The sequence below is a fragment of the Felis catus genome, chromosome A2 (assembly GCF_018350175.1).
Source record: "Felis catus isolate Fca126 chromosome A2, F.catus_Fca126_mat1.0, whole genome shotgun sequence".
In the NCBI taxonomy this organism is placed as follows: Eukaryota; Metazoa; Chordata; class Mammalia; order Carnivora; family Felidae; genus Felis; species Felis catus.
This window is the reverse complement of record NC_058369.1, coordinates 9,352,914-9,380,479: the sequence shown is the minus strand read 5'-3', so window position 1 is coordinate 9,380,479 and position 27,566 is coordinate 9,352,914. Positions and strand designations below refer to the sequence as shown.

At 58.7% G+C, this 27,566-nt stretch overlaps 1 protein-coding gene and 1 long non-coding RNA gene across 15 annotated transcripts in view; one reads left to right on the top strand and one right to left on the bottom strand.

Moving 5' to 3' along the window:
* The window catches only part of CACNA1A (calcium voltage-gated channel subunit alpha1 A), a 282,973-nt gene extending 271,281 nt beyond the window's left edge, over positions 1–11,692 (top strand). For 8 of the 14 annotated variants that reach the window (XM_045046609.1, XM_023246121.2, XM_045046583.1 and 5 more), the window contains 9 exons: positions 5,342–5,449; positions 5,596–5,696; positions 6,241–6,350; positions 6,465–6,603; positions 6,732–6,845; positions 8,202–8,237; positions 9,298–9,484; positions 9,789–10,039; positions 10,889–11,691. In XM_045046609.1, the coding sequence (XP_044902544.1) occupies positions 5,342–5,449; positions 5,596–5,696; positions 6,241–6,350; positions 6,465–6,603; positions 6,732–6,845; positions 8,202–8,237; positions 9,298–9,484; positions 9,789–10,039; positions 10,889–11,584 (1,742 nt within the window). In that variant the 3' untranslated portion in view covers positions 11,585–11,691. Of the gene's footprint in view, positions 1–5,341; positions 5,450–5,595; positions 5,697–6,240; positions 6,351–6,464; positions 6,604–6,731; positions 6,846–8,173; positions 8,238–9,297; positions 9,485–9,788; positions 10,040–10,888 lie in introns of those variants that run through there. The other 6 variants (XM_045046579.1, XM_045046590.1, XM_045046581.1 and 3 more) reach the window with 4 other exon arrangements.
* A 5,986-nt stretch (positions 11,693–17,678) lies between these two features.
* Positions 17,679–22,037, bottom strand: LOC123382351. Its single transcript, XR_006590612.1, has 3 exons — positions 21,904–22,037; positions 19,098–19,198; positions 17,679–18,559 (listed from the first exon to the last, which is right to left on the bottom strand). It is a non-coding gene; the product is annotated as an uncharacterized LOC123382351 (long non-coding RNA).
* Between the last annotated feature and the right edge of the window lie 5,529 nt (positions 22,038–27,566).

Genomic DNA, 27,566 nt, shown 5'->3' with positions numbered 1-27,566 from the left:
TCAGATAAACAAAGAGGTTTTTATCACGCAGGACACTTTAGAAAGTGACCTCCCAGGAGGCGGCCAGGGACCAGTCCTTTCTTCCGGAATGTGCCGAGTTATCCTTTACCACGGGGACACCTTCTGTGGATCCCCAGTAAGGCCAGTCGTTGGGACACCTGCCAGATTCCCCATGTGAGGATTTCAGGGGCTCCTGGGAATGTGCCTGAGGTTGGCTGTCACTGCTGTCACTCGTACTCCAGATGCTACTCAGTTCCCAGGGGGTCACGCCCTCAACATCTCTGAGCCAAGGGCCTCTCCTCCGTCCTGACGCTGACAAAGGCACCAGGGCCCCCCCCCCCCCCCGGAGTTCCTCGGGGAACAGCTGAGCCCGTCTCTGGGGTTAAGGAAGGTCGGCTGAGTGTGTGGGGACAACAGTCACAACAGTGATGACAATCACAGCCATTTCAGCTGAGAGTCTCAGGCAGGCTCAAAGTATAACACCTTTTTTTTCTTTTTTCCCAACAGCTCAGTTTACTTCTAAACACACTGAGCGCCTGTCCAGCAGGCAGGGGACAGCATGTGGGAACAGATTAACCTGTGTCATTCTCCAGATCTCCCCAAATTGGGAGGCCATTCTTAGCTAGATGCTTGGGAGAGAGGACACAGTCCCTCTGCTCACCCCTGTGTCCCCTTTATGTCTGTGCCCCTCCCTCCTCTGTCTGTCTGTCCCTCCCCCACCACCCCACCCCTCCGCTCTCTCCGCCCAGGAGCGTCTCATCCTTCCTTATACGGGGAAAGTCCTTCTCTCTTCAAGTTTCTTTTGTTCCTCGATGTTGTGTCTGAACTCCCGAATCCTCCTTCCAAGGGACTCAGTCTGTGTCCCTTCGTTGCCCCCCTGCCCTCCTGCTGCCCGCAGCCAGCCGATGAGGGCAGGGCCGACCACCTGCCTGAACAAACATAAACCCAGTTATCGGATCAAAACCCCCAGCCGAACACTAACACTCTGACTTCCGCTGAGCAGAAAGCGAGAGCTTTACTTTTTTTTTTTTTTTTTTAATGTTTATTTATTTACTTTGAAAGAGCGAGAGCTCGAGCAGGAGAAAGGGAGGGGCAGAGAGAGAGAGAGAGAGAGAGGGAGACAGAAAATCCCAACCGTGAGCATGGAGGTGGGGCTCGAACTCGCGAACCGTGAGATCGTGACCTGAAATTAAGAGTCAGACGCTGAACTGACTGAGCCACCCAGGCGCCCCCAGCGAGAGCTTTATAAACACGGAGTCACCCGTGTGCTGCCAGCCCGGTCACTGGGAGGGTTGGGGGCAGGGCGAGGGGAGGGGTCGCATGGGGAAAAGATAAGCCCAGAGCCAACTAGTAGCCGACACGCAGGGTGACCTCAGCTTCCTAGAAACAGAAACGCTTTCTGCCGTTGTCTTAGGAAGGGCCACAGTCCCGGCTAACCCCACCCAGGGCCAGCCCGGACTCCTGTTCAAGACTGCGCATAGCTGGCCAGCCGAGAGGCCACTGTCCCACCCTTTAATCCCCCCGAAGACCAGACTCTCTCTGAAGGTGGGGTCCGCCATAACTTGGAAGGTTCTGGGGTGGGCCTCGTGGGAGCTAAAAGGCTTTGCCTTGCCCGCACCAGAGAGGGTGGCCTCCTGGCCTCTTGTTACCTGCCTGAAACTGATGGCCGTTGGCCGTGGCTCGTTGAATGAGAGCGCTCATTGAGCGCCTGCTGTGTGCCCAGCCCCGTCGCCCATATGTGGGACACGGCGGTGAAAGACCAGGGAACCTCCAACCCTCACGGGACTGCAGGGAAACGGGCGACGAACAAGCACGACGAGTCCGCGGAGCGTGTCATGTGTCGGAAGGTTGGAACTCTGCGGAAAGGCTAGAGCAGGGTCGGCGGCTGGGGAGTCTCTCACCCGGGGGCCGTCTGCCCCCAAGGGACGTTGGCAATGTCCGGGCACGTTTTTAGTTGTCACGCTGAGACCAGGGACCGCCTCTCTGAGGCCAGAGTCCTGCGGAATGAGCCGGGGGAGGGGAGGACCCTGGGGTCCGATCACACCTGGTTTGGGGGTGACTGTTGCTCCTGCCCCTGCCCCCCCCCGTAGTAATCGTGTACCTGGAGGACGAATAAGTCCGAGCCTCAGCCCTCAGGGAACCCCGGGACCTCAGCGGGAGGCCACCTTGAAATCCCCCGGACATTTCCCTTCATTCAATGCGACTGACAATCTTACAATCTTGGATGTGATTGAAGGTGGTGGTTCTCGGGTGGGGGGGGTGGGGGGGCAGTCTTGTCCCCCAGGGGACACTTGGCAATGTCCGGGGACAGTTTGGTGGTCAGGATTTGAGGAGGGAGCTGCTGGCAGGAACTGGATGTGTGGAGGCCAGGGACGCTGCTCAGCCCCCGCCATATAGCGCGTGGGCACCCCGAAACCAGGAACGACCCAGCCCCCGGTGTCCACAGATGCCAGGAGCCGGCAGCTTAAGCCGTAGACGTGTCTTCTCGCGCGGGTCTGCAGGCTGGAAGTTCAAGATCAAGGTGCCAGCAGGGTTGATCCCTGGTGAGGCCTTTCTCCTCTCTCTCTCTCTCCCTTCCTTTTTTTTAAATTTATTTTTGAGAGAGACAGAGCACGAGCAGGGGAGGGGCAGAGAGAGAGAGAGAGGGAGACACAGAATCCGAAGCAGGCTCCGGGCTCCCAGCTGTCAACGCAGAGCCCAACTCAGGGCTCGAACTCCCGAACCACAAAATCATGACCTGAGCCGAAGTCGGACGCTTCACCGGCCACCAAGGCACCCTTCTCTCTCTCTCTCTCTCTCTCTCCTTATAGGGACGGACACCAGTGCTACTGGACTAGGGACGACCCTGTGACTTCATGTAGCTTTAATTACCCCCTGAGAGGCCCTGTCTGCAAATGCAGTTACACTGGAGGGTTGGGGCTCCACCAGGATTTGGGGGAGGGGACACATTTCAGTCCTTAATGCCAGGTGTCTTCCTTTTCTTCATGAGAAGCGGGAAACATAAGCCCTAAAGAGAAAGTGGCTTTTAATAAGAAATGTTATGTTCTCTTTTCTCCCTTCCTGTGTCTCTGAGAAGGAGCCACAGAGACCCTGGGCACCTCCCTTAGCCACAGTGGACAGCAGACAGCCACTTCCCGTAAGGAAAGAGAAACAGTTATAGGTTAGTGTCTAGGGTCTTGAGAGCTTAACAACACTGGGGGTTTTCCCAAGGGTCCCAAGGGTCTCCCGCAAGAGTCCTGACCTCCCAACCTGAGTCCTGACCCACCACCCATCAGTCCCACCCCCCCCCCCCCCCCCGTGCAGCTTGGCCCCTGGTGACCACAGCCCCCTGCGTCGCCAGTGGTGTAAAGGAAGACCTGACCAGGGGAGTTCGCCCTCTAGCGGATGAGATAGGGAATGACATCATGAGGTGATGTGTGGGAAGAAGAGAAAGCAGGAGGGCGTCAAAGAGGATGGGGGAGGGCTGTTTTTAGCTGGGGAGGCCAGCTAGAAGACTTGTTTGATAAAGAGGTCGGGCAGGGACCTGAAAGAGGTAAGGGAGGGAGCCATGCGGGTATCTGCAGGAAGAACGATCCTGGCAAAGGAAATACAGGCTGTGCAAAGGCCCTGAGACGGGACCGTGCCTGGTGTGTTTGAGGAACAGTGAGATCGGTGTGTCTGGGGCAGAGTGAGCAAGGGCAGAAGTAGAGGAAAAGAAGGAACATCGCGCGGGGCCTTCTGGGCTCATGGTGAGGGTGAGGGCGTGGGCAATCACAAGAGCTCCAAGCAGAGGAGGCCCGTGACCGACGGGGATGGTCACAGGCGCCCCCTGGTGGTGGAGGGGGGGGCGGACATGGAGACCTGAGCAGAGGCGGCCGTGCTAACCCAGGCAGCGAAGTGCCGCATTGCCTCAACATTCTCACTCCAGCACAGGCACTGAGCTTTACCTGCGCATCGACAAAAAGCCCCTTCTGCTAGACTTTTCCCGAAATAAAGACACGTGTCCAGAGTCACATGGGAGAAGATGAGTGAAAACTCCACAGAGTGCCTGGCAGATGGCTGTGCTTGGCCCGCATCCGCGGAGAAGCTGGGCCGGGGCAGCCCAAGGGTGGGCCGGGGAAATGGTGGGGGGGGGGGGGGGGGGGAGGAAGGGCAGAGAGGCAGACACCGGGCCAGGAGAGGCAAAGCGGGCTTTTGGGGCTCCCCAGGCGGAGCAGCTCTTCAGCGGGCATGCGCCAGGGGGTGGCTGCTGAGATGCTGCAATGCTTCTCTGTGGTGGGGGAGGGGTGGGTAGCTGGCCCCTGCCCTTCCCCACACCTGCTGGGCCTCCCCCCACAATCCAGCAACTGCAGGGTCCGTATCTGGCCTGCAGGGGGCCTTCCGGCCCTTGCTCTAGCTCTGTGACTGTTGTGGCTCCGTGCCTGCCCCTAAAAGTCAGGAACAGTGCCCTTGTGCCCGGGGCTGGGGGCTCCGAAATGGCGCTGGGGCCAGGTTGGTGTCTCAGGCGAGATGGAGGAGAACGTGCCGCTTCTGGAACAAACAGCCCCAAGGTCTCCAGCCGACAAAGATTTGCTTCCCGTTCCTGCTGTGTGTCCTCCCTGGGTCGGCAGGGGGCTCTGTCCGTCAGTCACTTAGGCACCAGGCCTGAGGGAGCAGCCACGATCCGTAATATCACCAGAGGGAGAAAGAACTCAAGAGTGGCCCTCGCTGGCCATCAAATGCCCCGGCCCGAAAGTGACGGTTCACAGTGCTCACAGCTCATTAGAAAGAACTCCTCACGTGGGCCCCGGCCAGTCCCAGGGGCCAGGGAGACTCATGTTCCCGTGCACTCAGGCAGGAGGGACCAGGAATCACTGGCAAAGAGACGGTGGCCACCGTGGCTGGGGTGAGGGACCAAAGGCCAGCAGCGGCAGCCAGTCACATCCGGGGGAGGGGAGGCTTGGTTGAAGGAGAAGTCTCCTCTAGCAGGGTTGCTCTGGGACGCCCCAGCCTCTCTGGCCTTACTCCGGGCCGCGTCTCAGATGCACGGGCCACTGTGCTAATAATCCTCTAGCAGAGACTGCCCGGAGCCCACATGCATATTACCTACTGTGGCCTTCGATCCGGTGAGGTGGCTCCTATTGCCACCGTCCCGTTTCGCGGATGGGAATACCGAGGCCCGGGGCGGTAGACTGCACGGCTGGACCCTCTTGATGTCTGCTGTCCCCCACACAGCCACTCCGCGGCCCTGGCCCTGCCCAGGACCGAGGCCCACGTAGCCATTCCTCCTCAGTTCCTCACAGGGAACTGGTGGCCCGTGAGAACCAGGGCTCTGGAGCCCGAGCGGGCGGGCAGTCAGGGCCTCTCTGTGCCCACGTTGCAGGCGGGGCCGACAAGCAGCAAATGGACGCTGAGCTGAGGAAGGAGATGATGGCCATCTGGCCCAACCTGTCCCAGAAGACGCTCGACCTGCTGGTCACCCCTCACAAGTGTAAGAGCCGTGCCTCGCCCGGCCCCGGGCTCTGACCCGCCAGGACGGAAGGGGCGGGAGAGAGGAGGAGGCAGGTGCAGGGACTAGGCTGGTGCCTCCGGGGGCCCCCACCCACGGCGAGCTCGTCCTGTGCCCCCCCCCCCCAGCCACAGACCTGACCGTGGGGAAGATCTACGCGGCCATGATGATTATGGAATACTACCGGCAAAGCAAGGCCAAGAAGCTGCAGGCCCTGCGTGAGGAGCAGGTACGGCCCTGGGCCCCGGCGCCCTCCGCTCCGGTGCCCGTCGCCCTGCGGGCACCGCGGTGACAGGCCAGAACAGCGAGGGGTAGCCAGGACCCAGAGCAGGTCGCTGCCAAGGAGGTGGCCCGGACGAATTCATCTGCTCCGCCTTGGGGGCCCTGGGCACCCTGGGGGCAATCTGACCTTTGCTCTGAGTCAGACGCGAGCCACCCTGCTCCTCCTTAGACGGGGGAAGCGACCTCACTCAGGTGGCCGCCCTCTGGTGGCCGTAGCTGGTAAGGGCTGGGGCCGGGAGACCGGGAGGAGGTGAATCTCCAGGTCCACGTGGGAGATGAGGGGGCCAGACCGGGTTGAGAAGTGGTCCCGTTCCGCATGGATTTGCAAGGAGGGAATTGCTTTGGGCATTTGGCGGGGGGCGGGGGGGAAGGTGGCGCACTCTCGGCACAGCGCCCCTGCTGTCTCAGCTGCAGCCGTGGCCAGAGCCTGAGCCTTGAACACCATCCCCAGCCTCTGCCCTGTGCACACACGTTGCTCTCTGTCCCCCCAGAATCGGACACCGCTCATGTTCCAGCGCATGGAGCCCCCGTCCCCAACCCAGGAGGGGGGCCCTGGCCAGAACGCCCTCCCGTCCTCCCAGCTGGACCCAGGAGGAGGCCTGTGAGTGTGGCTCTGGCCAGAAGGTGGGGATGGGAGGGCAGGGGGCGCCATCCCCCGGGGGCAGCCGCCCCTGGAGTGCCCACTACCACCCTGGCCTCTGTCCCCCCCGCACAGGTTGGCTCACGAAAGCGGCATGAAGGAGAGCCCGTCCTGGGTGACCCAGCGGGCCCAGGAGATGTTCCAGAAGACCGGAACGTGGAGCCCAGAGCGGGGGCCTCCCACCGACCTGCCCAACAGCCAGCCCAACTCCCAGGTGCCTCTGTCCCCCCCACCCCACCCCCCACCGCCCCACAGCTCCCGGGCGCGAGCAGTACAGGAGGGAAGGGTCTGGGGTCCGAGCGTCAGGTCCCAGACTCACCGGCCTCGCCCTGTGCCCCACAGTCTGTGGAGATGCGAGAGATGGGCAGAGACGGCTACTCAGACAGCGAGCACTACGTCCCCATGGAAGGCCAGGCCCGGGCGGCCTCCATGCCCCGCCTCCCCGCGGAAAACCAGGTGAGCGCTTTCACCCCCCCCCCCCAGGGCTGGACTCAGGGCCCCCAGGGTCCCTGCCGGCCAGCAGTGGGGATGCCGTGGCCCCCTCCCTCCCCGCACGGCCCAAGGGGTCTCTTTCCTCCGGGACCCCGGCTCAAGGGGGCCACCCACACCCTCAGCCACAGGGTGAGGGCCCTGCCACCCTCTGTGGCCACCCCCGGAGGCCCTCAGCTCCTCCCTGATGGAGGACACATGGGGGCGCGGGAAGGGTGGGGGAGGTGACGCGTCAGGGCCAGGTGAGACCGGCGATCGGGAACGCGCACCCGGGCACGCGCACGCACAGACGCACGCTACGTGTCCGTTTGTGCTCTTTCTGGCACCTACGGACGCACACGCGTGTGCACGTGGGTCTGCTCTTGGGAGCTTGGCAGGTCCTAGGACCTGGTAGCGGAGTCTGGCGGGGGGTGGGTGGCCTGGGGACAGCTGGGGTTTGTATTTCCTGTCTGGTCTTTGTGGGGGCCAGTGGGGAGGGACGGGGACGTATGCCTGATGCGTGTCTGTGTGTGGCCGCTTCACCCAGCTGTAGCACCCACTTGGTCAGTGCTGGCGGGGGAGGGGGGGGGGGGGAGGTGCGCCCACTGCCCCAGGCTCGCAGGGACAGGGGCACCGGAGCCAGAAGCATGGCTGGCTGCCCGCCCAGCCTACAAGGCAGGGCGGCATAGTCTGGCTGTGGCAGGCTTCCCGTGTGCTGTGCCATGGCGTGTGCACGGGGTACAAGGCTGTGCTGTGCCTGGCTGGGCCAGGGTGGCTCCAGGACCTGGTCTCTGGCTGCTGAGAACTCGGGGGGGGGGGGGGGCGCCCAGCTGCATGTGGCCGCCCAGCGTCATCCCGCCAGGCCTTCCCCCCACCGCCCGCGCCGCCCACACCCCCAGGACTGAGTCGCTGGACCCCAAGAGAGGGTTGGGACAGGACGGCTGACGGCCACCCCTCCCCAAGCTTTTGAGTGTCAGTGGGAACCAGGGCTGGGGCACCCTGCATGAGGCGGAGCCCAGGGCCCGGGGCCTGTGGTCACGCCATCCCATCTGTCTGTCTCGTGCCTCTGCCATCTGTCTGTCTGTGGTGTCGCCTGTCTGTCTCCTCTGTGCCCGTGGGAGGCTGGCCAGCCGGGCCTGGGGGTCACCCACACACCAGGGACTTTAACACCTCTTTCCCTGACCCTCTTGCCCCGTCCCCCTCCCCCCCTCCCCCCCACCTCCCGGGTTCCTCTTTCCCGATCCTGGCATCTCCGTGTACCACCTCTCACTCTCCCTCTTGGCTTTTATATTTATTTTCTTCTTTCTGTTTTTCTGTGTGCACCATCCCGTGGGGCTGTGACAGAGGAGAAGGGGCCGGCCACGTGGGAATAACCTCAGTGTATGTACCGCCTCCCGGCTGGGCTCCGGCCCCCTCTTCCCGCCCACCCCCCCTCGTGGGAGTCCCGTCATCTCCCCTGTCCTCGGACCCCCCCCCCTTTCTTTGCAGACTGCAACCCCCCACCCCGTGAAGCCCCATCCTTGTGTGTTGTGTCTTCCGTGTGCCTGCCGGGCGGGCCTGCCCCCCACCCTTCCCCCCAACCCCCTCTCCTCCAAGCCCCCAAGCTGGGAGATGCCATCTTTCCAGGAAGCCTCACCTGCAGCCCCACCTGGCCCGCTCTTTTTCAGAGGCTCGTACCCCTGACGCCACCCCTGACCCTCTGGTGCAGAAGCCCCAAGTCTCTTAAAACTGCCACCTGGGGCGCGGAGCCACCGGCCATTCGGCTGGGATGGCCTCAGGTGCCATCTTCCTCCTCTCCTCTCCCAGCAGCAGAGAACCACAGGCCCCTCTCTAGGGTTTGACCCCTGGGGGTGCAGCGCGGGCAGGCTCCCAGGTTGCAGGCCAAGGGGAAGGGCAGCTCCCCTCGGGGCCTCAAATGCCAGGGGAAGCCCCTCAAGGGCTCCCTTCGGGAGCCGGACTCGGGTGGGCAGGAAAGCCCGGTCCCGGCTAGCCCAGGAGAGGACAGTGAGCCGGAAGGCTGGGCACCCGGTCCTGAGCACGCAGGAGGCCTGCCAGCCTCCAGAGAGCAGGCAGGAGTGAGCGCCGGGCTGAGCTGCCCAGGGCCCAGGGCTTCCGGGCGGTACCCGGGCTGGGGGACGCTCTCCCCTTCGGCGAGCCTGCCTGCCCCTGGTTGGATGGCCAGGGCTGGGGGGTACCTCCCAGGGGTGGTTCCGAGAAACGGGGGTGGATCAGATGGGGCCTCCTGGCCGGAACCCAGGATGGGCCTGGGAGGAGGCAGAAGGGTCCCGGGACCCTGGTGGATCAGAAGCCGAGCCCCACGGCCCTCTGGGACTCTGCCCCCGACACTCACGCCCCGTCACTGAGGGCTGAGGGGCCGGGACAGACCGGACCGCCTGGTGCGGGCCGCTGACCCCGGCCCGCTGGCCTGTCCACCCCCCAGACCATCTCAGACACCAGCCCCATGAAGCGCTCAGCCTCCGTGCTGGGCCCCAAGGCCCGGCGCCTGGACGATTACTCCCTGGAGAGGGTGCCGCCTGAAGACACCCAGCACCACCACCAGCGGCGCCGAGACCGCGGCCACCGAGCCTCTGAGCGCTCCCTGGGCCGCTACACGGACGTGGACACAGGTGGGCGACCACTCAGGGCCCAGGGGACGAAGGAGGGGAGGGGACGACAAGGGAGAGCAGAGGAAACACCGAGGCCGAAAAGAGGAGGTCTGGATCAGGAGCAGGATCCTCAGGGGACAGGACCAAGCGGCCGAGCTGGGCCCGATGCCGCCCAGAGCCTGGGGACCCTGACGCCCAGCAGGCTCTCCTTGGTCCCGGAGAAGGTGCCCCTGTCTAGAGCCCACGGGCCCTCGGGGAGGCCTCCTGTGCGCCACCCACGCCTCCTGCATGGCCGTCTGTCTGTCTGACCCCCTGCTCTGCCCAGGCTTGGGGACCGACCTGAGCATGACCACCCAGTCCGGGGACCTGCCGTCTAAGGAGCGGGACCAGGAGCGGGGCCGGCCCAAGGACCGGAAGCACCGGCAACACCATCACCACCACCACCACCACCACCCCCCACCCTCGGACAAGGAACGCTACGCCCAAGAGCGGCCTGACCATGGCCGGGCCCGGGCCCGGGACCAGCGCTGGTCCCGCTCGCCCAGCGAGGGCCGTGAACACATGGCACACCGGCAGGTGGGTGTGGCACCGGGCACCCCTGATCCGAGCCCCCGGGAGACAGCTCGGGGGTGCGGGACGGGGAAGGGGGCGGGGAGGGGGGGGGCACACCAGAGAGCCACTCTAGGCAGGGTCTCCATTCCCCAAATGTGACCTCTGGCCCTGCCCACCACTGGGGTCCCCAAGCCAGGGGGGAGCCGGGCAGGGGGAGACGCTGCCCCCAGCCACTCTGGCTCCCCACTCTGCCTCCCCCCCAGCCCCCCTGCCCGCCTGCCGCCCCCTCCCCTGCCCCGCAGCTGCTTCCTCTTTGGTTGTGGATCACCGTTTGAGTTTCTGGCCAGCGTGGTCCTTACGACTCATGCCCCCCGCTGGCTGCCTGCTGCCTTTTGCTTTCCTTTAACCCGGCTTCCGTTTTTGTTTCGATTATGATTTCTGTCCTCTGGACGCCTGTGAGTAATTTTTGAAACTTCTGCTATTTAACCCCGAAACTTACAAAACTCCATTTCTCATTTCTCTTTTCACTTTGTTGTGTTGGTTTTCGACTTCCCCCTCCCTCCTTGTCTCTCACTCCTCCTCTCCCTCCTCCTCCCCCTCCTCCCCTCCTCGTCCTCCTCCTCCTACCTGTGGCTGTTGCTTTTCTCCTTTTTTTCCATTCAAACGTCCCGTGTCCCCTCCCCCCCACCTCTCCTCCGCCTCCTCCTCCCGGTCCCCTCTCCCCGCCCCCGCCCCCGCCCCCGCCCCCGCCCCCTTTGGTTTTCCTTTGCCCCCTCCCTCTCTCCCTCCCGTCCTCTGTGTCTCCTCCGTCTCCTTCTGGTTGATTTTGTTGTATCTTTTTTTTTGATTTCCTTTGTTTCAATTTTCGTGTAGGGCAGTAGTTCCGTAAGTGGAAGCCCAGCCCCCTCAACATCTGGTACCAGCACTCCGCGGCGGGGACGCCGCCAGCTCCCCCAGACCCCCTCCACCCCCCGGCCACACGTGTCCTATTCCCCCGTGATCCGTAAGGCCGGCGGCTCGGGTCCCCCGCAGCAGCAGCAGCAACAGCAGCCGGCGGCGCGGCCGGGCCGGGCGGCCCCCAGCGGCCCGCGGAGGTACCCGGGCCCCGCGGCCGAGCCTCTGGCCGGGGAGCGGCCGCCCGCGGGGGGCCACGGCAGCAGCCGCTCGCCCGCGATGGAGCGGCGGGGCCCGGGCCCGGCCCGGAGCGAGTCCCCCAGGGCGTGTCGCCACGGCGGGGCGCGGTGGCCGGCGTCCGAGGGGCCCCCCGGGCCCCGGCACCACGGCTACTACCGGGGCTCCGACTACGACGAGGCCGACGGCCCGGGCGGCGGAGGAGGGGAGGAGCCCCGGGCCGCGGCTTACGACGCGCCACCCCCCGCGCGACGCGCGTGCTCGCCCAGGACTCCCCGGGCCCCGGGCCCGGCGGCGTGCGCCTCGCCTTCCCGGCACGGCCGGCGACTCCCCAACGGCTACTACCTGGCGCACGGACCGGCCAGGCCGCGCGGGCCGGGCCCCCGGAGAGGCCTGCACGAAGCCTACAGCGAGACCGACGACGACGACTGGTGCTAAGCCCGGGCGAGGTGGCCCCCGCGCCCGCCCGGCCCCCCCACGCACCCCACGCACACGCCCCGCGGGGAGGAGCCGCGCACGGGCCGCGGGCCCACCTCGCTGCCGCCTGCCCAGCGCACCCGGGGGGTGGGGGTGGGGGTGGGGGTGGGGGGGGCCCGGGACGGCCCCGGACTCTGGAGGGAGACCCCAGGACCCGGACACACCAGGGTGGCCCGCGAAGACCCTCGGCCAGAAATGCCGCTGGGGGGCGGGTGGGGGGGGCGGCGATGAGCCCCCCCAGCCCCACCCAGCCGACCCAACCCCGCCTCCCCCCGCCCCCCACGAGGGGGACCCTGGAAGGGGGGGGGAGGCAGACAAACCATACAGCCAAGGGATTCGAATTAACTCAGCCATTTTTGGAGAACCTTGGGGAAAATGGAAATTTAAAAAAAACAAAAAACAAAAAACACATTTTTAAAAGAAAAACGGGGAGAAAAAAAATCGCTTCTATTGATGAGTTTTATCATCTCAATTGAATCTTTCCTTTCCCTGGTGAACGCGAGCTGGTGGCCCGTGTTGTGGCGGAGAAGCCGGAAGCGAAGCCGAAACCCAGCGTCCCACACAAGACCCTCCACCAGACGCTCATATCCCACACACGTTCTCAGACACACACAGGAGTGCTTGCTGGTTATACCAAACCCTACTATTACTGCCTGCAGAAAAATCAATTTAAAAAGATACACAATTTTAAAAAGGACAAAAAAATTAATGATTGAGAAAAGAAGCATTTTTTTCTGACATTTGGTCCTGCTTGAAATAACAAAAGAAAAAGGAAAAAAAAAAAAAAAAACCACCACCACCACCACCGGTTTCCTTTGTTTCTTTTTTCCTTTTTCCTACCTTGTTTGAAAACTGTGGGCTTGGGACTGTGAATTACTGCATGACATTCAAAAAGAAAAAAAAAATAAAAAAAAGTTGAATCAAAGGGCTTTTGGATCGACTGGTCTTTGTCCCTCTGCAAAGTGCTCCCCAGGTCTCTTGGAGGGGGGAATGGTGGAAGGGAAGCCCTTTGAAAGGGTTTGAAGGCAGGAAAAAGAAGGAGGCAGACAGACCCTGATCCTCACAGAGCTTGGTGGCCAGAGCCCTAGAAATCCTGGCTACCTGAACAAGCCCAAGAAGGCCAAGGCCGAAGATGTTACCCAGGTCCCTGCCAGCTGTCCTGGCTGGAAGGCAGAGCAGTGCACCCCGCTGCCACCCCACGCCTCCACCCTCAGGCACCCGGGTCTCCCACCGTCTACTGTCAACCAGGTTCTACCTACAAGCAGCCATCCTGGAAGATAAATCATCTCGGATGACCATCCTGCATGATGGGGCCAGTGGGAGCCCGGGGAGTGCCTGTGAGGCCCCAAACGTTAGCGAAACTTCCTGTTGGAAACATCTGAGCAGCTGGTGGGGCAGGTCCTAAAGATCAAAGGTCAGAGCAGCCCCCCCATTGGGTAATGGGGGATGGTCATGGCCAGCTCAAGATGCTGGCGGCACGTGAGAGGTACAGGTGGAGGTGGGGTTCTTCCACAGGGGCTGACAGCCCGCCCTCCCTCCACCCTCAGACCCATCCCGTGCCCCTGCCTGTACACTCCCGCTCCAGCCTTACAGAAGCTGGCCCCACAGATGAAGGTGACAGGAAACTCCCACGTTGCCCGCCCCCCCCCCTCCCCATCGTCAAGACTTCACCTCCTTGCCTATTCTGTGAATGCTCCTGCAAATACGGGCAATAGCCACAAAACTGTAGTCAGAGTTGGCGCTCAGAGGGCTGTGTCGATTCAGGCGAGCAAAAGACCCGTTACACCCCCTTGTTCAAGTTGAGCAGAAAGGCAGCTCCTCGTTCTCCCTAGAAAGGGCTTGAGGGCATCCCACAAAGTCTGCAGACGAGAGGGGGGGATGGTCCTCAGGGAACATCAGGGCACCAGAAGAAGGAAACACCCCAACTTTCGGGTCAGTCATTGGACCCTGGGGAGCTTAGCGCCACCACCCTCCCTAGAGCCCCTCCCAACTCCGCATACACACTGGCTCTGTGACCCGAGGAAAGTGACTTAACCTCTCTGTGCCTCTGTTTTTCCAGCCGTAAAATCGAAATGATAATAAGACTGTGAAAGTTAAACGTAACATGCGAACAAGTGAATGTGGCTGTGTTCTGATAAAACTTTATTTACAGGAGCGCCTGGATGGCTCAGTCAAGCATCCGACTGCAGCTCAGGCCAACATCTCCCACCTCCTGGGTTCGAGCCTCGCGTGGGGATCTGGGCTGACAGCTCAGAGCCTGGCGTCTGCTTCCGGGTCCCGTGTCTCCTTGCCCCTCCCCCACTTGAGCTCGCGCTCTCTCTCTCTCTCTCTCTCAAAAATAAATAAAACATTAAAAAAAAAAACACTTTATTTATAAATACAGACAGTGGGCCAGATTGGGCCCTTGTCCTACGTAAGTGGTTCCCAAACTTTTTGGTGTCAACGCCCCTTTACATTCTTAAGAAAATTATCAAGGACTCCAAAGCATGTCTCTTTATGTGGGTAATACAGATATCCCCCGCCCCAGGGGCCCGGACCCCTTTGAGACCTGCTGTTCTCAGAGCGTCCCCCGTCCCACCTGAGCCATTATTTCCATAGCACCAAAGCAGAAAGTTCGACAGGCCTTCCTCCAGACCTCGACCCTCGAGCTTAAAATGGGCAAAGAAGGCTGAGCAGGCAGCCTGAGAAGGCCTCCAAATGGCAAGGCAGGCCGAGCTCCCTCCACAATAATGACATCTAGGAAGTGACCGGTCCAACAAAAAGCGAAAGAGGGTTTTCACTTGCTAACCAGGTAGGAAGCCAGTCACAACCCCCCACAGACGTCGAGGCCAGCTGTCTGCCCGAGGCAGGGCTGGCCTCTGGCCAAGGCCCACCTCCCGTGGTGCTGAAGCTGTTCGGCACATTTGTCCCGTGCAATTCCCTCTGGAACCAGGGAAACCGCAGCCATCTGTCCACAAGGGAACAAGTCCTCCTGCCAGAGCCCCCCACAGCCCCTGGGCCCAAACCTGAGGCTGCGTGCAGGGAGGCTGGACCCCAGGACTCCATCACCCACAACCTTCAGGCTGGGGCAAATGTAAGTTGCCCAGGAGACTCAGAGGGAGGGAATCAGGAGGGGAAGAGGCAGAGGGTGGCTTGGCTTAAGCCCTGGTCTCACATCCCCTCAGTCTCTGGCCTCAGCCACGTCATCTGGAAGGCTGCAGAAGGGGCAGGGAAATGGGGACTCTGAAAGCCAAGTATACCCTGCCAATGCCCTGGGCAGCCTCCTACCTGGGGACAATGATCTGAGAGATCCAGACATCCTCAGGGCTGAAAGGAACTGCTTCGCTACAGTCTAAAGCTTCCCCCTGTTCTCTCTCTGAGCCTCAATGTTCTGTCTGTGAAATGGGGGCCCACTACTGTGTCAGGGAGGCAAAACATTTCCTCTACCCTCTTAGAGTCAGTGACTGAGGCCTGTGAATTAAACTGAGAAATGACGGATTAACGGGGAAAAAGGCACACGACTTTTATTAATATTTACGCGCTCAGAAAAGCGGTGAAATTCAAAAGAGTGATTCGACTCAGGGGTTTATATACCATTTTAACAAAGAAAAGGGAGTTTGGGCTTGCAGGGATGAGTAAATTATGGGGAAATGACTAGGAAATATACGGTGGAAACTAATGGAAGATAAGGATTATTTTTGTAAGGTTTCCTAAGGTTTGTTTATACAGACTCACCCTGGTGCCTCGCCGTCTTCAGTGATGAGTCACCCTTCTCTTCCCGACACAGGAGAAAAGGGGACACCTTCAAAACGGGAACTTTCTGTCACCTTCTTAAAAGGAAATTGATGCCCTGCTTTTAGGTAGAAAACAGGAGGACAAAGAGCTCTTTTGCATCTCACTTGCCTTCAGCTCAAAATCATCCTCAAGTGGCGTATTTGGGGGTGGCACCTCTCTGACCCCCAGCAGCTGCCATCAAAGGACTGGCGGGGTGTGGATGGGTGACAGCACTTGGCTCGGAGACTCGTGGGACAGTCAGATCTGTGGGTGGCTGCCGACCATAGCACCCCACGATGGGGACTACTGGCTCCTCAGGATCGCTGCGCAGCATGGAGGTAAAGGCCTGGTTTTAGGGAAGCAACCGGAAGGAGGACGAGGACACGACGCTCAGCCCGTGTCTTATGTCACCATGCATTTGGAAAAGCCTCACCTACAGAGCAACGACTGGTGCTTAGAGTGGTGAAACACACAAGGAGAGGGGCGCCTGGGTGGCTCAGTCGGTCAAGCATCGGACTCGATTTCACCTCAGGTCACGATCTCACAGTTCGTGAGTTCGAGCCCTGTGTCGGGCTCCTCGCTGACCACGGGGAGCTTGCTTGGGATTCTCTCTCTCCCTCTCTCTCTGCCCCTCTCCGGCTCGTGCGCTCTCTCTTACGCGCGCGAAATAAATGCGCTGTTTCAAAAAAAGAAAATTCTTTAAAAAAAAAAAAAGATTAAAAAACACACATAAGTAGAAAAAAGAGAACAGATGGCTTTAAAAACATTAAATAGTAGCAATATTACTCTCCTAGGAGAGCTGTAACAAACCGCCGCAGACTGAGTGGCTTAAAACAACAGAAATTTCTTGTCTCACAACTCGGGAGGCAGGAAGTCCGGAAATCAAGGTATCGGCGGGGCGGCTCTCACCGAAGGTCCTGAAGTAGAAGCTGTCCATCCATGTCTCCCGTCCAGCTTTCGGTGGTTGGTGGCAACCCTTACACGTTCCTTGACTTGTGGCTACATCGCTGCGCCTCTGTCTCTGTCTTCACCTGGCCTTGTCCCTGTGTCTCTTTCTCTTACGAGGACACTTCGCCTGGATTTAGCCCACCCCCCTCCCCAATGCAGTATGATCTCATCCCTGCCCTTACCTGAATTACATCTGCAAAGCCCTGATTTCCAAACAAGGTCCCTGTGGTTTGATGAGAAATATATTTGGTCTCTGTCCCCAGTTCCTGGTACAGAGCTCTTGAAACCCTTGGGATGTCCCAAGTCACAGGAGTGTCTTTTATCATTCATAAGAAGATTTTTTAAAAGATTTTATTTAATTTTTTAAGGTTTATTTGTTTTGGAGAGAGACAGAGAGACACAGAATCCGAAGCAGGCTCCTGGCTCTGAGCTGTCAGCACAGAGCCCCACACGGGGCTCGAACTCACGAACCACGAGATCATGACCTGAGCCGAAGTCGATCGCTCAACTGACTGACGCCTAAAGATTTTGTTTTATTTTCAATGTTTATTTATTTTGAGAGAGCGTGCGCGCACGTGCGTGCTCTCACGTGCACAAGTGTGGGAAGGGCAGAGAGAGAGAGAGAATCCCAAGCAGGCTCCCAGCTGTCAGCGCAGGGCCCGACTTGGAGCTCGATCCCACGGACCCGAGATCGTGACCTGAGCCAAAGCCAAGAGTCGACTGAGCACCGCCCCCCCCCCACCAGACCACCTGGATTAATGCCCTTATGAAAGAGTCCCCCCCCCCCCCCCCGGGGAGAGCTCTCGCCCCTTCCAGCATGGGGGGAAAAGCGAGGAGATGGTGTCTCTGAGCTAAGAGGCAAGCAGGCCCCACCAGACGCCGCATCTGCTGGTGCCTCCAGAGCCGTGAACAATAACTCTCCGTGGCTTACAAGCCCCCCGGTCCGTGGTCTTCTGTCGTGGCAGCCCAAACGGACGAAGATGGCCTGAACCGGGCACGAGCAGACAAGGGCTGCTGGCCGGAGTAGTCTTCAGAGGGGCTGGGCACGGAGCCGCTCTGGTTCCACCCCTGCCCTGGATCTGCCATGACAGCCCCATCTGCTGAACGTGACACCCACGCTCCATCTGGCCTCCCGTCCCTGCCCGGAATAGCAGCCCGAGCCCCTCTGCGCTCCACCCAACGTGCCCACCACATCGGGCCCCGCGAGCTTTCCAGAGCTCTACCCCCGCCCCCCAGCCTCCCACGCGGTCTGCGCAGACCCAGCCCTCCCCCCCGCTGCCCTGCTCCGGCCCTTAAACGTAAAGAAGGCCTCGCCCTGCCCAGCTTATTCTCCGAGACTGCATTTCTCCTGTAAAAAAAAAAAAAAAAAAAAAAATGATCTGGGGGGGGGATACGCAGCCCGCTGAGGACAGTGGTTCCTTCCAGCGGGGGCTGGGAAGGCGCGCCACAGAGGGCTGTGTAGACTTTGGTATTTTACTGAATTCTCCAAAATTCACGACTGCTTCTGCCATGTGGAAACAGTTTTTAAAGGCATCCAGATGACTTCTCAAAAAAAAAAAAGAAAAAAAAAGCTTCCGGAGCCCCACATTTCCCCGTGGGATCAAAGACTATATTGTAATAATCGATCAACTGGACAACCAAATGAGACTCAGAGCCCCCCCCCCAAAAAAAAAAAAAAAAAACAAAGTCTGGGCCTTGTTAAGGTCCGCATCTCCAATCTCCAGCCCCAGCTCCTGGCCCCCAAGAGGGCCCAGGGGAGCCTTGGGTCGAGCTGAGGTTGTGCGGGCGGGACGCGGGCAGGTACACCAGATAGGCAGCGCCACCTAGAGGCCGGTCGGCGAACGGCCAGGGCGTGGCGGGGTAGACCCCTCAGGGAATCTGCGGGGAGAGGCGCTAAGCTGGGGGTGCAGGCAGTAGAGACACTGGGGTGGGAGTGAGGGGCACAACAGTACCCCTACTCCCGGCTCCGGAGACAGAAGCTGGACCAGCAGGGACAATACGGATGTAAATGCCCGGCCGCTCTATGGAAAAGACTTTCTACCAATTGCTTGGAACAGAGTAGATGGCTCAGGAAAGACCTATAGCGTTTGGGGGCCGGAGAGGCTGCTGGCGCTGGAGGCCCTGTGAGCCTCCTCCTTCTCAGGAAGAGCCCTGGGGAGGCGGGAGGGCTGCAGAGGAGCTCCGGGAGCACGGTGCGGGGAGGGGCTGGCTAAGAGGAGGAGACGAGGAAGGTATCTGCAGGTCAGAAAACTAAGGGTCAGAAAGGTTCAATCCCTTGTCCAAGATCTCGCCCGAAGTCACATGGGGGGCGGGGGGAGGGGAACCTTAAAAGTGCACCCAGCTGGTTTCCCTCCAGTCAGCCCTGTGGCCTCCCAGAGGGTGAGGACACACCCTTCCTGGCTGGCACTTGTGGTGCCCCCTTTCCCAGTACGCTTGTCCCCTCTCATCCTAAACCTCTCCCAAGTGCTGCCTCCCTGCGGCCAGGACCACTGGGGGTGCAACCCACTAACCCACCAACCGGGAACAACAGTCTCCAGGTGTTTGAAGTTCAGGTGGCCAAAAGCCCAAGGTGGCTCAAGGTATCGCACCAGTCTCTATCTGCCACACCTCCCCACCGGTAGGGACAGCGCGGTCCTGCCACCTCGGGAACACAAGACAATCAAAAGTCCCCCGGTGGATGGACAGTTTCTTCTCCCTACCTCAGCCCCCCCACCCCGTGACTACAGCTCCTCCCTGCCCTGCTCTGGGTCAGCAGGGTCCTGGGGTTTTTCACCTGCTGAGCAGAGGACGCAGATGTGACCGGATCCCCTGGAGGCACAGTGGTCTAGGCCGGGTCACCCAGCAGCAGTCGGAAAACAGTCACATTGCAATTTTCTAGTTGCCATTGAAAAAAGTAAAAAAGAACAGGTGATTTTCTTTTTCAGGTTTTTCAAGTTGAGGTGAAACTCACACAACTGAAAATTAACCATTTAAAGGGTTCAATTCTGGGGCGCCTGGGTGGCTCAGTCGGTTGTGCGTCGACTTTGGCTCAGGTCCTGATCTCATGGTCCGTGAGTTCGAGCCCCACATCAGGCTCGCTGCTGTCACTGCAGAGGCCGCTTCGGATCCTCTGTCCCCCTCTCTCTCTCTGCCCTGCCGCCCCTCAAAAATAAATAAACATTTAAATGCAAAAAATAAATAGATAAAAATAAAGTGTTCAGGGGCGCCTGGGTGGCTCAGTCGGTTGGGCGGCTGACTTTGGCTCAGGTCATGATCTCGCAGTCCGTGAGTTCAAGCCCCGCGTCGGGCTCTGGGCTGATGGCTCAGAGCCTGGAGCCTGTTTCCGATTCTGTGTCTCCCTCTCTCTCTCTCTGACCCTCCCCCATTCATGCTCTGTCTCTCTCTGTCTCAAAAGTAAATAAACGTTAAAAAAAAATTAAAAAAAAAAATAAAGTGTTCAATTCCATGGCACCTAGTACACCCACAGTCTTATGCAGCTATCACCTCTGTGTGATTTCAGAATAAACCCTGTCCCCATGAGCAGTCGCTGCCCATTTCTCCCTCTCTCAGCCTCTCGCAACCCCTAATCTGCTTTCTTTGTTATTTTTATAACATTTTTTATTTATTTTTGAGAGACAGAGACAGAGCACGAGCGGGGAAGAGGCAGAGAGAGGGGGGGAGACGCAGAATCCGAAGCAGGCTCCAGGCTCCGAGCTGTCCGCACAGAGCCCGACGCGGGGCTCGAACCCACGAACCTCGAGGTCATGACCTGAGCCGATGTCGGACGCTTCACCGACTGAGCCACCAGGCGCCCCTCCTGGGGTCATTCTTGAGCTCTGTTGTGCCACCAGTTCCCCGGGGGGTCCGGGGCAGGATGCCGGATGCCCCCGCCTGTGGGCTTGGCGCTGGGGTAGGCAGGTGATGCCGGCACAGCTAGGGTGGGACAGGCTGTCCTCCAATCCCTGTTCTGTCACCTCTGGCTACCTGTTCCACTGCTCCGCCTCACCCACACAGGCACGTGTCCTCCTATGAATGTCCTATGTTGCTGTAACCCGCATTCATATGTTGATACCCTAACCCCCAAGGTGATGATGAGAGGGCCTCTAGGAGGTGTTTAGGCCACAAAGGAGACCCCTCCTGAACGGGAACCGTGCCGTTGCGAAGGAGACCCCGGAGCCCTCCCTCGGCCCTTCCGCCAGGTGGGGGTACGATGAGCAGTTGCCGTCTGTGAACCGGGGCGAGGGCTCTCACCGTCTGCTCCACCTGCTGGTGCCTTGATCTTGGACTCCCAGCCCCCAAAACCGTGAGAAACAAACGTCTGTCGCCCTTACGTCCCTCGGACGGTTGTTAGAGTGGCCGGCGCTGAGATACGTCCCCACCGGGGACCTCAGCCTTCCAATCAATAAAATAGGAGCGAAATAGGAAGGATGTGTGTGCGTGCGGGTCGATGATGCTGTAGAGCAAGAGAAGGAGGCCGCGTGCCTCCGGGGTCGGGGGGCGCAGGGGGCTTGGGCATCCGGCAGGAGACGCCGGCCGCAGAGGCCAGTGCCTAAGACCCGGGAGCCATTGCTGGCCTGCGGGTTCCCCTGAGTCGGCGGGTCATGCACTGGGCTTGTCCCCTGGTGCAGAGCCCGGGCAGGGCTGGGAGAAAGAAGGCAGCCGGGGCAAGGGAGACCTCGGGTCACCAGGGACCCAGCCGGGGGCCGTTACAGGGTTGCTTCTTGGGGCGGTGTTCCCAGCTTTCTCGGGGCAGACCCGCCGGGCCTGGGGGGGCCACGCCAGGCCTTCCTCTGACTCATCCATCCTGGTGAGGACCCCGCAGTGGAGGCGGAGAAAGCAGCCTTTAAATATAGCTCAGCACCATCTGATGCTCCGGGACTGATGGAAGGAAGCCAGTGGCCGCCCCTGACCCAGCCAGCCTCCCTCCGTGCGAGGTTCAGACATCCTCCCCGCCCCGCCCCTCCCCCACCGCCCCCACCCCCGCCTCCCTGCCTCCCCGCCCCTTCCCTCAAGGGCTCAGATGTTTAGGCTTTCTGTAAATGTGAGATATAAAAAGAACGGGGGGGGGGGGGGGGGCGCAGGGGTGGGGAATGGCCACTGGCTGGCGGAGAGATACCGCCCCCATAGAGCCCTGAGCACTGCAAACACACGCCCCGAAGGGGCGCAGCGTGTGACACGGGCGACAAGCTGGCATTTAGCGTCAGGCAGAAGGAGGCCAGCCAGCTGGGGGAAAGCCAAGCCTGACTTTATCCAGGCCCCTCTCCTTGGCCCACACCGGGCCCTGGAAATGGCAAATTGTGGGGCGCCTGGGTGGCTCAGGCGGTTGAGCGACCCGCTTCGGCTCCGGTCATGATCTCACAGTTCCGTGAGTTCAAGCCCCACTTGGCGCTTGCTGCTGTCAGGGCAAAGCCTGCTTTGGATCCTCTCTCTCTCTCTCTCTCTCTCTCTCTGCCCCTCCCAGGTTCGTGCTCTCTCTCTCTCTTGCTGTCTCAAAAAAAAAAAAAAATGTAAATCTTGTTATAAAAAGAAAGAAAGAAAGAAGTTGCAAATGGTGCGGATGCCCTGAGCCAAGGCGAGTCAAACCTGCCCCAGGAACTTACCTCACTGAGGACACAAGGACATCCTGCTCCTGGCTGCGGGTCCCACAGGGCTCCGCCCCGGACTGGCCCCCACGCGTCGGGTGGCCAGGGATACAACAGCACCCGCCACCTCCCCCCTCAGTCCGTCCCCCCTCCCCCCCCCCCGACGGCTGACCACTCCCTGCTTTCTGCCAGTCCTTCTCCTATATGTTGAACACCAGCTGTGTGTCGGGCACAGGTCCAGGAGCAGTGAGGGCATGCTCAGTAGTGAGTAAGACGGGCACTGTCCATATCGCGTGGGCTCACGGGCAGATGGAGGAGGCACAAAGCACATCAAGAGACCTACACCAACAAACCCGAAGAGAAAGCATGGACATAACGACTGCTGGGAGGAAGCTGGCCTTCCTCAGAAAGGGAAGGGGAAGTGTCCATGAGACGGAGAAGGAGCACACTGCGAGGACCAGGATGCAACGTGCATCCTCCTCGGGACTATTGGGTCTTTATCCTGAGGGCAGTAGGGAGCCACTGAAGGTTCAGGAGGACTGGCATGCTCGGACTTCCATTGACTTAGGGACAGAGAGTGGATCGGGTGATTACCAGAGGGTGGGGAGGGAGTAGGGGACTCGCGTTTAACAGGGACAGAGTTTCAGTTTGGGAAGATGAAAAGGTGCTGGGGATGGATGGTGGGGAGGGCTGCGTGACAAGGTGAATATACGCAAAGCCACTGAACTTTCACTTAAGAATGGTTCAAATGGTAAATCTTACGTGTCTTTTATGACAATTTTAAAAAGTAGGGGCGCCTGGGTGGCTGAGTCGGTGAAGCGTCCGACTTCGGCTCAGGTCATGATCCCACAGTTCGTGGGTTCGAGCCCCGCGTCGGGCCCTGGGCTGACAGCTCGGAGCCTGGAGCCTGCTTCGGATTCCGTGTCTCCCTCTCGCTCTGCCCCTCCCCTGCTCGCGCTCTGTCTCTCTGTCTCTCAAAAATAAATAAACATTAAAAATAAATAAACTTTTAAAAAAAGAACAAAGGTTTTTTTCCCTCTGAATTTATTATCCAATTTGTCTTTTTTTTTTTTTTAAACAGGCAAAAAGGTTTAGTTTTATTTTAGTGTAGCTTTTTTAGGCACAAAGTTTTGCTACATCATACAACGTGGATGAATCTCAAAACCACGCTAACTGAAAGGAGCCAGGCACAAAACGTGATGGTGAACGTACTAAATGCCAGGCAATCATCCACTTTAAAATGGCTAATTTAGGGGCGCCTGGCTAACTCAGGCTGTGACAGCGTGAGACTCTTGATCTCAGGGTCGCGAGTTCAAGCCTCATGTTGGGCGTTGAGCTCACATACAAACATACAGACACACAGGTTGATTTAATGTTACATGTGTTTTGCCAAAAGAAAGAAAAAGAAAGGAAGGAAAGGAAAGAAGGGAAGGGAGGGAGGGCGGGAGTGGGGAGGGCAGGCAAACCCACTGGCCGCGGACGGACGTGTCTCTAGACCCAAGGCAGTGACAGCGAATAGCACCCAGCGAGGGAGGTGACAGCAGGTGAGGGCAGGGAAAGGCTGAGGAAAAGGGAAAACACTGGGACAGTAGAGGGGACGTGGCGGCTGGTTAGATGGGCCGTGGCTCTTGGGGTGGTTCTGTTGGGGCTGGAACCCTCACCGCGTGTCCCAGCTGTGCCCGCCCCCCTCCTGCCCCGTCCCGTTGTTCAATCCCACTCCACTTTGAAGGCCCAGATGTCCCCCCACCCCCTGAGGACCGTCCTAGCCTCCCCTTCCCGGCATGATTATCGGTCCCTGTGTGTCCCCGAGCCACTCCACGCAAACGCCACCCACCTGTGCACTGAGGAAACATCCCCGGAAGCCCTGAGTCAGAGGCGGGTTGACGCTCGGTTCTCAGGCCCTGTAGAGCAGGGGTCTGCAAACTTCTTGGTGGGGGGAAGGCCAGACAGGAAGTATTTTTTCTTTTCGGCTTCGAGGGGCCAGGCAATCAGTCTCCGTTGCAATGATTCAACTCCGCCACTTCGAATAAAGGCCGCCACAGCCGACAGGGAAATGAATGGGCGCAGCTGTGTGTCGATAAAACTTTATCTGCGGACACGGAGTTAGTCCACGGAAATACATTTGCCAGGGAACACCGTGTGAATTCGAGGAGTCCGAGATGTGAATTTGATGCATTTAGCTGTTGGAATACGATTGCCATCGGAGCGAGAACCAGCACCCGTATCGCATCGTGGAATTGTCGTCTCCTGGTCGGAGTTGCAACGATCAAGGGTTCTGGTCTCTTAGCAAATCTGATGGTTATGATATTGTTGTATATATCCACTCTACCCTGCGTTAGCTCTTCAGGACTTATTTTCTACTCGTTGCCAGGTTGTACCCTTAAACAACATCTGTCCTATCCCTCCAACCCCCTTGGATACTGCATATAATTTTCACATCGTGGTGGGTTGGTTGTTTTTTTTTTTTTTTTTTTTTTTTTTTCCCCAACCATTTAAAAACGAAAAGGCCATTCTCGACTCGCAGGCTGTGCAGAAACAGGCAGCAGGCTGCATTTAGCAAATGAGGGCTGCGGATGGTTCCAAAGCCACCTCTTGCCCCACATCTGCTCCTTCTAATACCATAGCAGGGAGTCTGGAAGGATGATCCGGGGTTTTAAAAAGATAGCATCATGAAGATAACAGAGGGGCGCCTGGGGTGGCTCAGTAGGGGAAGCATCCGACTTCAGCTCCGGTCATGATCTCGCGGTTCGTGAGTTCGAGCCCCGCGTCGGGCTCTGTGCTGACAGCTCAGAGCCTGGAGCCTGCTTCAGATACTGTGTCTCCCTCTCTCTCTGTTCCTCCCCCACTCGCACTCTGGCGCTCTCTCTCTCTCTCTCTCTCAAAAATAAATGAAGATTAAAAATGTTTTAAAAGATAACATAGACCCACATTGCTATAAGCAAAAGGTCCCGTGGTACAGAGTCCTTCTGTCTCCCATCCTGCACCCATAGCTTCATGGGGGTTCCTTAGGATCAGAGAACATTCAGGCTCCGGCTACAGATGGTTCGGCACAAGGCGCGGGCAGCCACTGGAGGCAGGGAGCGGCAGTACCTCTGTCCCTTCCCAGGACACCCTGGAAGGACAGTTGTGAAGGGCAATCCTCCCAGCCTCCCGGCGGGCAGAGCTTCAAACAGCGCACCTTGGCTGTTCATTTCCGTTGGAGGGAGAAATAGCCGATGTGCAATCATATGCTGGTTCGTGGGCTGCAGCCGGAAGGTCAATGACTTGAAAGGAAAATGATTGGAAAACTGGTGACGGGGTCGCCTGGGAAGGTGTGTGGACCGACCTCTCTGAGTGAACAAGGAGAGTGAAGGTACTTGCGCCCCCTGATGGTCTAAATAAGTATGTCCCCGCCCCCAGACTCACCTGGAAATCCTAACCCCCAAAGTAATGATATTAGAATGGGGGTTGGGGGGCCCATGGGTGGCACGCTAAGCATCTGGCTTCAGCTCAGGTTGTGATTTCATGGTTTTTTTTTTTTTAATTTTTTTTTTTTACATTTATTTATTTTTGAGAGACAGAGACAGAACATGAGCAGAGGAGGGGCAGAGAGAGAGGGACACACAGAATCTGAGGCAGGCTCCAGGCTCTGAGCCATGAGTACAGAGCCCGATGCAGGGCTTGAACTCATTAAGTGCAACAGCACGACCTGAGCCAAAGTCGGATGCTCCACGGGCTGAACCAGCCAGGTGCCCCAACACTACTTTTTAAAAATTAATTAATTAATTATTATTATTTTTTTTACATTTTTTACATGTTTATTTTTGAGAGACAGAGAGAGCAAGCAGGGGAGGGGCAGAGAGAGACACAGAATCCGAAGCAGGCTCCAGGCTCTGAGCCATCAGCACAGAGCCCGATGCGGCACTCGAACTCACAAGCCGTGAGATCGTGACCTGAGCCGAAGTCGAATGCTTCACCGACTGAGCCACCCGGGCACCCCATCCGCAGGGGAAGATTTTAATAAGCAAGTGAATAGGAGGACCCATTCTGTGGACACCAACAGGCCTCTTTCTCCAGACACCCCTGTCATCATTCCAGCCCCCCCCCCGCCCCATCTCCCCTCCCGCCTGGGTGACCCCTGTTAGCCACCTGCTCTATGCTGTGGCTCTGCTCTCCCCACCATCCACCTACCTCGGTTTCTGAGGAGCTCCAAGGGGGCCGGCACCCGCGATGCACCCCCCCACACACACACACAGGCCGAAGGCCAGGCCACCTCCACCCGTGCAGACAGGTCTGGGAGGAGGGAAGCCTCAGGCTCCTGCAGGAGCAGGGCCTAGCACGGGGCAGGCTCCTTCCCCTCACTCCTGCGCAGCACTGCCTCCCACCACACACCCCTGTAGATCCTTTCATTCGAAGCCAGAGCAGAAGCGTGAAACACTTCCAGCTTGCTGACTTCCTTCTGTTTTTTTAATTGTGATAAAATTCCGAGACCATAAAATTAACCCTTAGCCACTGTAAAGCGTATGACTCAGCGGCACGTGGGACTCTCACAATGTTGTGCAACCATTGCCACTATCTAGTTCTAGAATATGCCCACCGCCCCGCCTCTGAGCCCCCTGCCTCGCCAAGGAATAATCTGGACCCGTTAAGCAGTCACTCCCCGGGGTGCCTGGGTGAGTCAGCCCATTGAGCACTGACTCTTGGTTTCTGCTCAGGTCCTGATCTCAGGGTTCTTGAGTTCGAGCCCCGCGTCCAGTTCTGCGCTGACAGCTCGGGGCCTGCTTGGGATTCTCCCTCTCCCTCCCTCTCTCTCTGCCCTCCCCCACTGGCTCGCGTGCTCTCTCTCTCTCTCAAAATAAACAAAAAACTTAAAAAAAGAAAAAAAAAGGCAGTCACTCCCCCTTTCCCCCTCCTGGGCCCCTGGCAACCACTAATCCACTTTCTGTCTCTATTTGCCTGTATTGAATATTTCATGTAAATGACGTCACAATAGTGGCCTCTTGTGGTTGGCTTTGAACATAATGTGTTTGAACATAATGTGTTTGAACATCAAGGTTCATCCACGTGGGAGCATGTGTCAGAACTTCATTCCTTTTTATGGCCAAATAATAGTCCATAGTATGGAGGGACCACATTTGTTTATCTATTCATTCTTTTTTTTTTTTTTAAGATTTTATTTTAGGGCCACCTGGGCGGTTCAGTAGGTTAAGTGTCCGACTCTTGATTCCGGCTCAGGTCATGATCTCAAGGTTTGTTAGTTCGAGCCCCACATCCCACTCGCTGCTGTCACCGCAGAGCCTTCTTCAGATCCTCTGTCCCCCTCCCTCTGCCCCTCCCCTGCTTGCGCGCTCAAAAATAAATAAACATTAAAAACACAACAGTACAGCAAGGACATGACAACGGAGAGCTCAGCAAATGTGGGTGGAATAAATGAATGAATCAACGTTTTGAGGAACCTTTCCTCCGCGGCACTGCCGTTTTGGGTGACTGAGAAGCTGTCTGGCTAAGGTGAGAGCCTCAAATGCCCCAGCTGGGGGGGGTAGGGGGATGCAAAGGCAGAGGAGCCCCGCGAAACAGAGGGAGGGGTATGGACTCCTTCCTGAACTCCTAGTGGTTTTCTGGAAAGGTCCCAGAGGTAAAGCCCAGCTCTAAGGGACAGAGGAAGAGGCTGCCAGGGTTCTCCCAAGACAACCCAGGAGGTG